General features: G+C 37.6%; 1 protein-coding gene across 1 annotated transcript; it reads left to right on the top strand.

Annotated features, from left to right (window-relative positions):
* The first annotated feature begins 4893 nt into the window (after positions 1-4893).
* Positions 4894-7296, top strand: LOC117215249 (putative fatty acyl-CoA reductase CG5065). Its single transcript, XM_033461642.1, has 7 exons — positions 4894-5139; positions 5234-5550; positions 5650-5897; positions 6121-6304; positions 6586-6771; positions 6864-7118; positions 7190-7296. Exons 1-7 carry the CDS (start codon positions 4894-4896, stop codon positions 7266-7268), a joined length of 1515 nt encoding a protein of 504 aa, XP_033317533.1. The 3' UTR covers positions 7269-7296.
* The last annotated feature ends 8425 nt before the right edge of the window (positions 7297-15721 follow it).

The following is a 15721-nucleotide window of genomic DNA, read 5'->3' as shown; positions in this document are numbered from 1 at the left end:
GATAGGGAAAGTGGGTTCGAGGTGACAACTGGTCGCCGAACGTAGCCACGGTCACGGGATAAACGGTTTGCCTGACGAGATCGGATCGCTTGTGGATCGGTTGTATAGTTCTCCCTAGAAATCACATAGAATTGTATTTTGGAGATGTCGATATAATGGGACACACGTTGTATTAGGAATCAAACTCCAGACAGAAACTGCCTAGCAACGACTATTGGAACCTTCTCGATGCCTCCAGCGAGCATATAACAAACAAATGCAGTCGTACAGTGAAAAAGATTTTGATCAGATCATCATTCGTGTCATTGCCTTAGAAAGTGATACATCGAACAGTTTACCGAGCGTCTAAGAAATCGTATTTTTTTGTGTCTAAAATTATTCTACGCATAGTAAAGAGTTATCCCGTTGACCGTGGATTCGTTTGAACTCAAGAACATTGTTAATAGCGTTAATTAAACTCATTATTCGTTAAACTTATTATTCGCAAAACCTATTATTCGTTAATCTCATTATTTGTTAAACTTATTATTCGTAAAACATATTATTCGTTACTCTTATTATTCGTTAAACTTATTATTCTTTAATCTAATCATTAGTTAAACTTATAATTTGTTAATCGTATTATTCATTAAACTCAATATTCATAATATTTTGTAAAATCTTCTATATACACGTAAATATAATCTCTGTTTTGTAAAACGATGGCTAATTCAAACGAAGAATCGTTACGCGCCTTAAATTCTAATGTTAACCCGACATATGCAGCAGGGCACGACCTAATAGGCAATAAAGCAATCAAGTAACTCCCCATAAAAGGGATAGCACTCATCACATCGATCTTTAATGCTATCCTTCGCCTTGAACACTATCCTAAGGCCTGGAAAATCTCACTGATTACCCTCATCCCTAAACCCGGTAAACCGATATACGAAACCAGCTCCTATCGCCCAATCAGTCTTTCACCTACCCTGTCTAAAGTATTCGAGAAGCTGCTCACGATCGACTCCTTCCACTCCTAGAGAACTTGAAAACACTCCCAGATCACCAATTCGGCTTCCGAAAACAACATTCAACAGTAAAGCAAATCCATCGCATAACCCATACGATCAGCCAAACCCTCGAAAAGAAAAAATATTGCTCAGCGGTTTTCCTAGACACCCAACAGGCATTCGACAAAGTATGGCATGAAGGGCTACTTTACAAGCTTAAAAAGATCCTACCTCACCCCTACTACTCCATCCTAAAATCCTACCTAACCAATAGACAATTCATGGTTAAATGCCTAGACGCCACTTCCGCAACATTCCCAATAGAATCCGGCATAGCCCAAGGTAGTGTCCTCGGACCCCTACTGTACTCCATCTATACTGCCGACTTACCCATATCAAACGAGATAACAATAGCGACATTTGCAGACGACACAGCGCTATTAGCTACCCACGCAGACCCGGTAATAGCCTCATGCACTCTCCAGCGAAGTCTCGACTCCATGGGAAAGTGGTTTCATAAATGGGGCTTCAAAATTAACGAAAAAAAAATCCTCACATGTAACCTTCATCAACAACACAACAATTCCTAGCAAGGACTCAGTCAGATGGGCATGACCCTGGACAAGAGACTAACGTGGAAAAAACACATCTCAGATAAAACGAAGCAACTAAAGGACAAACTAAAAAAATTCTATTGGCTCACGGGTCGACGCTCCAAACTAAACATACAGAATAAAATTACCCTCTACAAAACCTGTCTGTCTAATAAAACCTGTCTGGACCTACGGAATCCAACTATGGGAAACAGCAAGTAACTCCACCATTGAGATACTTCAACGCTTCCAATCAAAAACGCTAAGATCCTTAATAGACGCATCTTGGTATGTTTCCAACGAAACAATACATCGCGACCTCAAGATACCCACAGTCAAAGAGGAAATAGCAAGATATAGCGACAGATATAGCAAAAGAGTCAACAAATACCTAAACCCCCTAATCACTGGACTACTTGATATGACGGACCAGATTCGCAGGCTGAGGAGGCACTACCCGCTAGACCTAAAAGCTAGATTCAATTAGCTATCTAAATTTAAGTAATATTCACTTATTGATAACACTTACTTGTAAATTATACTTATCTATAATAAGTATTAACTTATTATAAATAATCAGCCATTTCACTGCACCACGCCAGAAAAATTACTGAAAATTCTCAACGCGAGAATTGATTGTAAATTTAACAAATAAATAAAAAAAAAAATATGTTTTACTGTCAGGTACCTCTATGGGTATTTCCTTTAATGAGGGTCATACTATTACTGTCGCCTCGAGCCAAAGCTCACTGTCACTAATCTCGAACAATTACAATCGGATTGAATAACTACGATTGTTTAATTACAGCTATAGTAGACTCTAGATTACAATGTTAGGGGATTATCCTGAAGTTCCAAAGGGGAGGCTTCGATGTCCTTTCATCTCCGACATATATATCTTTCATTTGTTAAATATTTCATAATAAGTGATGTTATACCACAATTTTATTAAGGTTATGCACTATATGTATACGTTTTACACTGCCTCTGAGTTAGTGCTGTTTAACTCCACTACAATAGATCATTCGTAATCATCAGAAATGGTATTTGTAATGCAACCTTTGTCTTGACCGATAAGAAGTTGTATGTAATGCAAATGTCATTAAAATGCAAGCGGTGGAAGCAGTCAGTGATAAAAAGTCAATTCCCGTCGATCTTTCACGATCAAAGCTTATTCAAGGCTATTTCTTGTTTGGTTTTGGAGATAAATATATAAATCGAATCATTTATGCATAACATTATCCAGTTTCAGTAGTAGGGTATGTTACTAAAAGTATATTTAGAGGAGTATCACATCGAATATCGTTGCAGTACTGTGACAAACGTATCGGTATCTATTACCGTGAAGTCGCATTTTTGTTCGAAATAATACGCAGTGGAAACAGTATCAGGTAACAGGCGATTCCTTGCTCTTTTGTATTCAGTTGAGTGTATTCAGTTGTATTCATTAATGTCATTCATTATTATCAATGTCATATATGCCAAATATATAATCGGATCATTAATTACTACAATAGTTTAAATGAAGTTTTTGAATTCCCAAACATTTATTTTATATTTTACATTTTGCAAAGCAATATAGATATACATGTATACAATAACAGATACATACATAGCAATAAATACATACATTCGTACATAATTAAATTACAGAGTATATGATATTATAATAAAGATATAAATGTAATATGAGACACCTAATATGTAAAAATGTTATGTTTTGGTTGATTTCATTGGCCGCTGTGCTCATTTGCATTATCACATCTTGCTCATCAATTTGCAATGACAGTAAAATTTCAACCAGGTAATCTGAAATACAGTAGAGCCTCCCGTATCCGAATTAACAGGGAGGCAGCACAGTCCGGACAATGGAACAATCACGTTGATATGAAATTTCGTTTATTGAAACATAGATTACGAATGAATGACAATTCTTTTAAGTATATATGTATTTCATATCTTCTTGGCTGCTAAGTTATATAATTCTGTTGACATAATTAACTGCAACGAGCTACAATCTTTTTGTACTCTGAGTCATTGAGGCCATTTCTCGAACATATACGTTTCAAAAGGCACTTTTCATTATCATTTCATTAGCTGTTTCGCAGTGAATCCAGTACATTATATCAGTACAACAACGTATGTCATGTGTGTTGGGGATGTGTGGCCATCCCCAACACCATGTATATTTAGAAATTTTACTCCATTGTCACCACTTTAGAGTTTTTCTTTTATTTTGTTTCGATGGCTACAGCACTATAAGTTTCATACTAAAGTCTTATAATCAGAATTTATTGAACCGAATAAAGGAAAGAATACGTTAGAATACATTGCACATGAACGCTAATAAAATATGTATACAGTATACATTTCACACAGAAGATAATAGACTGTTCCGGTATTAGGATAATCGAATAATTGGTGTTCGGATAAATCGGGACAGGCGGTCAGGTACTTTTACAGTCTATTCGGTTGCAGAATCTTGAAACTAAATTAAGGTGAAAATGGAGAACAACAAAATTGCGCTTTGTTTTTTACACGAACGCGAATAATCATCGATTATAGATTATACTCATTGTTATTTATTGATGTTTACTCACTGAAATCTTTAACGACTTATCGGAAATATGCTTCCTTTTGACTCCATAAATAATTAATGAATAACAGCATATATAAACAATGTTTATACTGATTTCACATACGCACCGCGACCGTCTCGTCCATGGGTGCACAGAAAAATCACATACGTATTAAGTATTCTGGAGGTGCTACTAAATGTGGGCGAACACTGTCTCGTACGACCACGCACATTTTCCACGCAAATTACTGATTACTACATATTACAATATTCATATACATGTACATAAAATATGAAATGAAAAAGTCAAAGGAAATTGGAAAATGCTTGACTCGAATAAAGTTAAACTCGAAGTATTAATTATACTTTTATGGAGTAATGTGTAATAATACAAATTAATGTACAGCCACATGAAAAATTGAATTTAATGCTTGAATAGTTCTTTCAACTTCTCGCTTTTTTTAAATTAAAGTCTACCAAGTAGGAGAAATATTTTTTAAATTACAATGGAAGCGCCATTGACATAACGCAATTTTTTGATTCGTTGAAAACGAAACCATTATTGGTGGATTATGTTTCTCTTTGTGAAGATTAACTATGGATTTCTTTGGAAAATAATATGTAAAAAAATCTCAGCTATAACAAATTTTGTACATTATCTTCAAAGTTTTTCCACTTACTATTTGTTACTCTGTGGCAAATATTGGGACAGAAAGTGCGAAGATACTGAAACATGGATACAGTCAATGAAGAAACAAATGAAAATCGGAGCACTAAAGATTTGAATAAGACGAATTCTCTCGAGAAATTCTACGCCAGTAATGGGATCTTCGTAACTGGAGCAACCGGTTTCCTTGGAAAAGCTCTTCTGGAAAAACTGATCCGCATGTGTCCACACATCGCTACCATTTTCATACTAATTCGTCCAAAAATTAACGAAACCATAGAACAACGATTTAAGAAGCTCATTGATGATCCCGTTCGTAAATATATACTTGTTCCTTTCAATATTCAAGGAGCCAAATTGATTAACTTTCTTTTCTGGAATTGAGCTGGTATTTTTTCGTCCTCAGATCTACGATGACATCAAAGCAAAACATCCCTCAGTTTTGAGCAAAGTTTATCCCGTGAAAGGTGACGTGAGTCTGCCAGATTTAGGTCTTTCGCGAGAAGATAGAAATCAGTTGTTAGAGAAAGTAAACATAGTGTTTCACGTCGCGGCCTCTGTGAGATTCAACGAGCCGTTACACGTGGCTATTAATGTGAATACGAAAGGTACTACTCGCGTCATCGAACTTTGGAACGAACTGATGCACCCGATTAGCTTCGTCCACGTTAGCACCGCCTATAGTAATGCGAATCTACATGAGATTGAGGAAAAAGTTTATACGTAAGAATAAGTTATACGTAAACGTTGTTCCATGATTTACGAATAATATATTCATAATTATAGCGTGAAGAATATGTTCACATATTATTGATTTTGCAGCACGAGTTTGAAACCTTCAGAGGTGATCGATATGTGTGACAAATTCGACAAAACGTCCATCACCGAAATAGAAAAAAGGATTTTAAAAACTTATCCAAACACATACACATTCAGTAAGAATTTAGCAGAGCAGATTGTAGCAAGCAAGTGCAAAGGTCTACCAGTTGCGATAGTGCGGCCAAGCATAATTGGTGCTTCTCTGGAAGAACCATGTCCTGGTTGGATAGAGAATATTTCTGGATTTACAGGTATTTTAATAGATATTTTTCAATAGTAATTCAATATCCCTTACATTTCACAAGATTGGAGTTAATTGCTTAGTTTGTGAGCGGCTAGATGAAAGGCTTTCCACTAGATTATCATTATTATAGTTCAAATTTGTTTTGAACTATAATACAATTGCGAGTGCTGCATTTCTGCTAATCACAAATCACAAATAGTTTCTAAATTATTCTAATTTTATGTTACCAGGTACCTTTCTGCTAATCAGCAGAGGATGTGCAACAGCGATACGAGGTAGGAGAGATGCAATATCGGATATAGTGCCTGTGGATTTCGTAGTCGACATGATAATATGTACTGCATGGCATGTCACGTTACATAGAGATCATGAAGTTAAAGTTTACAACTGCACGAGTAACGCATGCCCTTTTAAGTAATTTTTATTACGAATTTTTTTCTACTAATGTAATTCGATTGTTAGAGTATTCCATAAGTTTCAGTTTATTTAAGTAAGGTGAACAATGGAAGCGCACACAAACGTAGAATACGAAAGTCCAATTTTGATTTCAATACGTTAATTTAGGAAGATAGTGATGTAATGTAATACTTATTTAGATTGTATAATATTTGCTGAGATACTCGGATAACAATAAACTTTACTTTAAGCGTATTTCAATTAATTAATAATACAATGTAATTGTTTCAATTGGCAAGATGGGGTCAGATGAGAGATGCCATTGTGAAATGTAGCACAGAAACGCCACTGAACGATACGCTATGGTACCCGGGTTGTCCAATGATAGCTAATAGATATATTTACCAGGTTCGGAGTATAATTCCGCATGTTTTGCCTGCGTTCGTCATAGATATATTTTTAAGACTCCGAGGTAGTAAACCAATGTGAGTATTCTATCGATTCTCATGCAACGAGAACAATGTTTCTGGGGAAATCTCTGTCTTCATCTATAATAAAAGTAAAACTGATATTTCAGAATGATGAAACTTCTCCTAAATGGCAATAAGCTGTTTACAACGATAGCATATTTTGTCATGCACGAATGGACTTTCCAAAGGGATAACTGTTCTGACTTAGTGAGAAAAGTGAAAATGTTGAACGACGGCGATATGGTCAAACTAGATTTACGGGATATGGATTTGGGGAAGTACTTTGCAATTTACCTGATGGGAATTAGGAAATTTATTCTGAAACAAGAGTTTAAGTCAGCAGCCCGACAACGGTTATCAAGGTGCATATAAAAGTACCTTCGTATAAAAAAATAGGAACTAATATAAATACATTTATTTTCGGTTATTTCAGGTTGTACTGGATACACCAGATCACTAAAATGTCCGGTATAATGATCTTACTATGGATAGTATACCGTATCGTGTACTGACTATTCGAACCTTATTTTTTCTGTTTAAACCAAAGGAATATAAATACAATTTTATGAAGAAGGGATTCAACATCCTCATATCCTCTTCATTTTGCCTTTTCACTCGTCTCCTTTCTAAAGAAATCCATTTATGACATTGCTTGTTTTTCCTATAATATTTTAATAAAAATGCAGTTATTTATACGCACATGATTTCAGAGCTGTAAGCAATTCATCTGCTCACTGAATATGAACATTTTTGCATTATAAGGACAACATTATAATGACAAAATCCTCTGTCATTCTTCACCAAACAAAAGTTACGAGATAGTTATTCTTTGACAATAATAATTTACTATTGGAAAAATCTACTGAGCAATAAACAATGATGGTAGAAAATAAATATATTTTAAAATATAATACTGCTAAAGTAAATCATTTTTAAGAATCCTTCAATTGCTCTAAAGGCTCACTTTGGTTCTCAAGTTGTTTGCTCATGAACCTTGTAGTTGCTTGACCAATCGGCGTTAAAATATATGATACAGTCAAAGAAATAGAAACTAGATGTGGCATTCATGCTGGATAAAATATTATTTCACATAATAAGCAGTAGATAGGTTTCTATTTAAGTTAGATATACATAGGATGTAGGGTTTTATTTCATGTGTATGTATGTGAATATCGCAATATAAGTGATCAATGATTTGTACAGAAATTGTGTGTGATTCATACAAGACAGCGTATTGCCACATTTATCAACAGCTCATAAATTCGTAATGCGTACGCGGTTTTTATGTGAGTATGGCTATTTTTATTACGATTTATCTGGAAACAGTCCGGCTACAACAGCGCGTTTGTGATTTTCCTACGCTAGGTAAACTTGTAAACAAATTGTTTACATATGTTGAGGTTGACTGATAGAAGAACAAGTGGATGAATTTGTAATAGAAAAATTTAAATAAATAAAGGTATAAGTATAAGTACAAGTATAGTGTATAAGTTTATGCTGATCCATATCCTCACTCTCATAGTGTTGCAATACGATAGAATCTTAATAAATGATACTGGTGGTTGTACTACACATCGTCGCCTTTAAACCTAAAATAAATTAAGTAATTGTAATATTGAAAGTATAGAAGCTGATGAATATATTTCAATATTGAATAATTTGATAAATTAAGAAAGAATATTACTCACATGTGGTATTTATTACCATATGAGTATTAGGCGTCATGATAAATAATTGGAAAGTACGTTTGAAGGGCCGGGTTTATTGACAGTATTTTCGTCAGGAGCCATTTATCAGAAATTAATTAATTATAAATTAATTATTAAATGGATAATTGCCAAAATGTTGGTAGTATAGCTTTTAAGTATATAAGGGATATAAGACATATACATACATATAAAGTATAGATAACGATAAGTATTATTTAAAATGGTCGTTAAATAAGGTTATTTGGGTCAGAGTCATATAAAGTCAAATTATGAACGAAAAGGAAAGTAAATAGAATTTAGCTATGACTAATAAAAGTGAGGGATTATACGAGCCTCTAATAACAATGTCTCAACAGATTAAGACTGTTCATTTTGTTTTATTTTGTTTGTTTTCGTTTTGCTGAATACCGTCAATGGTATATAGTTAAGTTAATGTTAATTGGTAACATAACAACAACATCAAGATGAAGATGACAGTTAAATAAGAGAGAGATGTAAATAATTATGTTAGTTTTATGCAATTATATACATGATGAAGCGGTAAGCGAACTGGTAAAATTAAGGAATGTACACACATATGATGATGTACACACATCGACGCCAATAAAAGTGAGGTTAAAGGAGTTATTGGATGATACGCAATATACGAACCTGGCAAGATTATACGGACAATGGAAACAGAATAACGACAATATGACAACATCGGCAACGTAACTGGACATGATAATGTCCTATTGTAATGGACTATTGTAATAGTCTATTCTTAAGTTATAAAAAAATATGGATAGAGTGACACGGAAGAATGAAAGTACGGCTCAAGGGGTTTCGGAGGCCCCAAGCCCCGTCAGTTCGACGAGTGGTACCTCCCCAGGGTCGCCCCGACGATCGTCACACGACTGGGCGAGGAACGAGGAGAGGACGGTCGGTCCCAAGGCCGTCTCTCGTCCGGAAAGAGCGACCGGGCATCATGCGATCGATTGCGATACAGAGAAGAGATTCTAAATAGCATCGTTGATTCCGGTCGACAAAAGGGAGAGTGCCAAGGAATTACTAAAGGGGAAGGTGGGGCAAAACATCGAAATGGAAATTAACTCTCAAGCGGAGTTGATCGACCAGAGGTACTAGCAACCTCAGGAAAGGAGCGAAAGCGGAGGAAATGGAGAAGGTTCTAGTGAATAAGAGGGCGTTGTGAACCAGAAGAGGAGGTGAAATTGTTCTCTTGGAATTGAAGTATTGGCGGAGAACATATCCACTGAACTGAACTTAAAGGAAGAGGAGATGGATAGAGGTGAAGCCCCTAAGCATGACGCCGTGGGGAACCCAGCAGACGGTGGTTGTGCTGTCTGCGAGTACTGCTCCCTGGGACAGACCGACGATCAAGATTAAAACGGGATTGACGATTGCGTCGGCGAGGATTCTGCCCAACGTAGTGAGATGCTATAAGTGTCACATGCTGGGGCATACTGCGGCCAGGTGTATGGTAGTGAGCCCTGGTAGAGAATTGTGCAGACGATGTGAAGACAGGGACGACACCATAAACCAGTGCACGAAGGAACCAAGGTGTGCTATCTGCCTGAAGGAAAATAGGAATAACCTGAGGCACATTACCGGTCCCAGGAGTGCCGTGTAGTAAAAGAGAGGACGAAGAGAGGCAATCCTAGCGGAAGATAAGGATTTCAATAATTAACTTGAATAGGTGGAGGCTTGCACACGAATTGATGTACCAGTATGTCTGCGAAGCTGGAGTAGACGTTGTATTCATATCGGAGCCTTATAGGCAGCAGACATATTGGTACAATGACGATAAGGGCGATGCGTCGTTGTGGGTGACGCTCTTCAGAGGGAAACAACCAGAGATTAGTCGCTAGATGTGGAATTGTAGGATTCAGCGTGGACAACGTGTTTTGCATTGGGGGTTATTCCTCCCCCAATGTGAATATGGAACAGTTTAACAGGAGTTGGACACTTTGATTCAGGCGACCAAGAGGAGTTAACCAGCAACGATGATCGCCGGAGATTTTAACTCAAAGGCAACCGCACAGGGAGGCCATGTAAATGTAAATGAAATGAAATGGTAGGGGAACCAGTCTCCTGAACATGTTCGCGAACAATGTGATCGTCCCGATCAAGATGAACGAAGATCATACATTTTGTAAAAACGGAAGGAAAAGTTTCCTCGACATTATTAGTACCAACGAGGGATTGGCTAAGAAATATGCAGATGGGAAGTTGCCGAAGGTCTGGTAGGCATCGGACCACAGATACGTCTTGCATAATTTTATGATTAAAAGGTCGAGGGACGCCGATATGGACAAATTTGTTTTAACTTTTAATGACAATTATGAGAAGTTATTTATTGATAATACGGGCGACGAGGAAGCGCGTGGGGAATGTTTACAGACTATTCTGGAAACGACATGTGTCTCCGAACTTAAAAAAGTGTACCCCCCGTCAATGGGTAAGAGGAGATGTAACTAGGGGTGCCCAGGTCCGGTATGGTCACTTCGCCAAGGTATGGACCTGTAACTAGAGCTGCTACGGCGGCAGACACTAAATGTACCGACGGATGATCAGGAAGGACTGCAATGGTGATAGTGACGATGCCGAACATGCGCTGTTTCACTGCCCCAGGTGGATAGGGGAAAGGACCGAATGGGAGAATCACCTCGGCACATCAATAACAATTGACAATTTGATCAGGCTACTGGTGAAGAAAGAGGACAACTGGACTAAGTTCCAGGCTTTATGTAATAAAATAATGAAGTCCAGGCTTGCGCAAGAAAAGATCGAAGAGAGAAAAAGAAGACGATAGAATAAGAGTAAATAAGAGAGCCCATCGCGGCAATAACATCTTTGTCACCTGGTCTGAAACGATGAACCGGCTCGGGAACTTTGGGAGACCTACCACCTAGAGGGGTTAGAATAAAAGATTTAGGATACTCAGTTTCTGGAATTATATCGAGCGATTACAACAAATCCTAACAATTGTACCAAGCTACGGTAATGAATCTATTTATTTAAATATAATGACTTAAAAATATGGCGATAAAATATTAATTGGAGAAAAAATAGATCTGCCATGTTTGAATAATTGTTGTATCTGTTACGACCGTTCGCGGGGAACGCGATCGCGAGGAAAGCGCGTTACAGAGAGGCGCGAATTCTCGTTACGATTCGGATAATCGACACCGCGAATTAGTTGTTCCCCTGTTTCGATTAAGATAGCAGAGGTGGTTCAAATGAATTTAACACTGAATAAACAGGGTTAATATGAACTTGTATATTTATCAATATTTAATATTATAATGAGCACGTCACAAATTATTTAACGATTATACAATTAGTTTGTTAGCAATTTGACCCAACTTTATTATATTTCTGGATATATTCGTTAGACTAAACGACTTCAATTTTATTCGTCTGAACCTCTCGATACATAACGTTTCGATTCTCAAATGATACTGATTGCCCTTCGATATTTTTCTTTGTCTTCTCTTTTTCCGAGACGAGCCCCACTACGCTCGGGTCACGCCACCGTTCGCGCCTATGATCACGTATGCCCCTTCTTTGTGGAGATGAAATAACGGACCGAAGGAGAATCGACGTTTCTAGAACTCGCTGCTTGATGACAAATATGCGCTTGTCGCTACATTGTATGTTTTTCGTCGGTCATATAAGACGATCTGTCTGCGACACTGTAGTACCACGAGCGACGGTTACGAATACGGTCTATGGTAAACCTCGGGGCGTAACCGTATCGATTAAATAAATATCAATCACGAAAAATGACAATACTATAAAGAGATTAGAAATAAACTTAGAAGTATATTAAAATTACTGTGCGTTTAATTAATTTAAATTTCCGAGGCAAAACACGGCTAACTGCAATTTAAATTAAGCAGTGATTTTGGAAAACTAAATACGAAAAAGTAATATCTAAGGATGATTTCGTTTTTTCATAATAACAAATACAAATTTTTAAACAATAATAAATAAAGTTTTAACTACCTGTAATGTTGCAAGGAAATAGAACGTCTGATGGAACCTGTATTTAAAGTTCGCTTTCATTTCGCGCTGATTGTGGGAGTGTTCCCTCATCTTGATTATTTGCTCCGAGAAAATATGTTTCATTAGGTCATACGATTCAGTCATTACGATCTGGATGAAGTTCATTTTGTGATTTCACTTACTCAAACATTTTTTTTATACGTGGAGAAATCCTCATAGCCACACCCCCCCCCGCTTGGAAGCGGCGGGTAATATCGAACTATACCAACTAAAACTCCACGGTGGACCGCCCGACGCTCAGCTGGAATGGCAGGGACCCATTTCGAATTACTGCCGGCGCACTTCTGTGTCTTCTCCTGACTGAGGGAGTCGTTCCTTGGTTAGTTCGGGCATTGGGAGGGACCACATCTCTCTACGCTATCTCCTGGGCAGTCGTGCAGGTCTGAGGAGGTCCAGATCCTCCTCGGCGTGTCGGCTTCTATGACCATCTAGGACGGCGTAGGGTCGTCCTTCGGCGCGGAACCCTGCAAGGGTGGGATGTTCTCACCCTCTCCCGCTCTGTTCGTTCCTTTACGAGCATTACGCTTTCGCAATATGAGCGTACTGTGACGAGCTCCTGCCGCCCCCTCAGTGTCACTTTCACAACTGACGAGGGGTCTAAACTTCCGCCAATCATCAGCCGTAGAATACGACGTGGGACCTCCCACGCCGGACAAAATTCCAACGTGTGCTGGGCCGTGTCCTCGCCCACACCGCAGTGCTAACAGGTGCACGTTACCTCTCTTCCGATTTTATTCAGGTGTCACGTCCCGCGCTGCGCACGCGCCGTAACGTAGACTAAAACTACCAATAGCGCGAGTGAGCGTCTCAATTTGAGATTCAAATAAACTTTAACAATTTGTATAGAAACCAAATTCGAGCCTCACAACCCCCACGGAATAACCCGTCGCATGACGACCCCTCCACGGTAGACCTAAATATAGATAAGCATAGCGACATAGAAGAGAGAAAAATAATTCAGTTCTTGGTGATTAATTCCTTGGTTCTTGGCGATCAGTTCTCCAATTCTTGGCGAGTAATTTCTTTGTTCATAGCGATTAGTTCTCAATTCCTTTAGCTCTTAATTTCTCAGTTCCTTTGCCTTTCAATTCTTTAGTTCCTTAGCTTTTCAGCTCTTAGTTCCTTTAGTTCTTAGTTTTTGCTCTCAGTTCTTAAGTTCTTTAGCTCTTTAGTTCTTTAGCTTTTAGTTCTTTGATTCTTACTTCCCAGTTCTTGTCAGTTTTGTTAATCAACGTGTTTATATTTGTCAATTTGTAAATTATTGAAAATCAATCAAATTAAAATCTTGTAATTAATAAGAGTAAAAAAATATTGCGAACGATTGCAACTTCGAGTATTCGAAATCTCAACGACAATTCTGTCAATATCCAATTAGAATACGAATAAACATTTGTTGTGAAGAATATTTGTCTAATAATATAATAGGATTAACCGAACATTTATTTTCACCAACTTTGATCCTCTCTCGTGCCAGTACTCCTGCGCGTAGCAGGTTAGCTAAAACGTGGAGTTTAATTGCCAATCGCATTAAACATCAGACAACGCTACAATTTAATCTAAGTTCAAAAATTGACGGCAACACAACCAAAACGAACCAAACAAAAACGTAACACAGGTATTCCCCGAATACTCCATGTCCTGCGAGCACCTGCGTCATCCGGAAGGACAGTGGAAGCCCTCCGCTTTCTCTCCAAGCCTCGCAATTTGGCAGGATCGATCTAACAGCTCGGTGGCCCCGGATCTGGTCTCAGTAGTCTGGTCTGGTCACACCACTCGTCTAACTTCCCCCCGAACGTCACGGGCCGCCTGCTCGGCGGGGTCACTTACACAAACATGGAATCAAATCTATTTTCAGTAACGCAAAAATGACGAAAATTCCTATTACGTTACTAATATTATTTCGTCTAGAAACTAGGAAACTGTACCCGAAAATTCAGTTTCTTATAAACTGAGTTATGTCGCGGACAAACTTGATCGATACACGAATTACTTTCCATATAAATTGCCTTTTAAAAGAGTCGCCCAAAAGGAAACATATTAAACATGACTTTATTTACAATAGTGATAAAAGTACATCGCTTTATTTGGAAGCAATGATTTTGAAACTATGGATATCATATTCTTTGAAAAATTTCTTTCATTTAATATCCATATTATATGATAGATATAACGTGATTTTCAGTATCTGGATTAATATCCATCTTTCCTAGTAGATATTGTAAAATGAATAATATTAATTCCAAGATTAAAACAGCGAAGGGTAAGATATTGCCATAAACGTAACAGTGTGTTAATTACTTATGAGTCCTATAGCACTTTTCCCATTAAATGGCGCGATGTTGTTCAATATATTAAACTGCGTTGAATTACATTTTATTTGTGACTTAAACCACCTATAAATGTCTTTTTTTTAGTATCATCAATGCTTCAGAGCAAAAGTATCTTCAATGTTAGAAAAATATTTTTCCACCTTCTGCATCACTTTCCTATTTTATAGTTTTCAGAGCATCTCTCGTTTCATTTCGACAATTAGTATCGTACTGTAATATCGTAGAATAGCTTTGATTGGAGATCGGCTGAAATTAGAAAGCACCGTGTACGTCGTCTTTCGTGGTTTGTTTACATCCAAGAGCGCCTAGTAACAGTAACGCGAGAAAGGATAAGCAGCGTCAAAACAGAAGTACGGTTTCATATTTCAAGGAGTGGCAATCGAGAGGCCAGAGTATGTGAGCCGAAAAGTGTGTGTGTGTGTGAGAAGACGAGAGCAAGAGCGAGCACGACCGGGCAGGAGTGTATTGGCGAAGATCAGAGCTAATTGAGTCGTTGAAGAGTAGAGTCGTTAGAGGTTTCGAGTCGTCGAAGAGTAGAGTCGTGAGTATTGATAGAGTTGTTAGAGAGAGAGAGTGTGTGTGTTAGATTCGTTGTGACGAGAGTGATCAATTAACTGTAAAGTTATTTGATATAGATACGAGTATTGCATTTAGTTTCCGTTAAATAAATATCGTTCTCTGTCCAATTTATATCTGTATATTCAATTTAATATTAATAAATTGTAAGTAATCGGAAAAAAATTTCTATCCTTATTTTCCGATATTACAAGTGGGGGCCCCTCCGGGATTGAATAAGACAGAAAAACGACACGATTTAACGGAGCTATTTGTGCTGGGGTAGAAAAAGAATAGAATAAA

Source organism: Bombus bifarius, unplaced genomic scaffold (assembly GCF_011952205.1).
Source record: "Bombus bifarius isolate JDL3187 unplaced genomic scaffold, Bbif_JDL3187 scf7180000009472, whole genome shotgun sequence".
In the NCBI taxonomy this organism is placed as follows: domain Eukaryota; kingdom Metazoa; phylum Arthropoda; class Insecta; order Hymenoptera; family Apidae; genus Bombus; species Bombus bifarius.
This window is presented reverse-complemented; position numbering and strand designations above follow the sequence as displayed.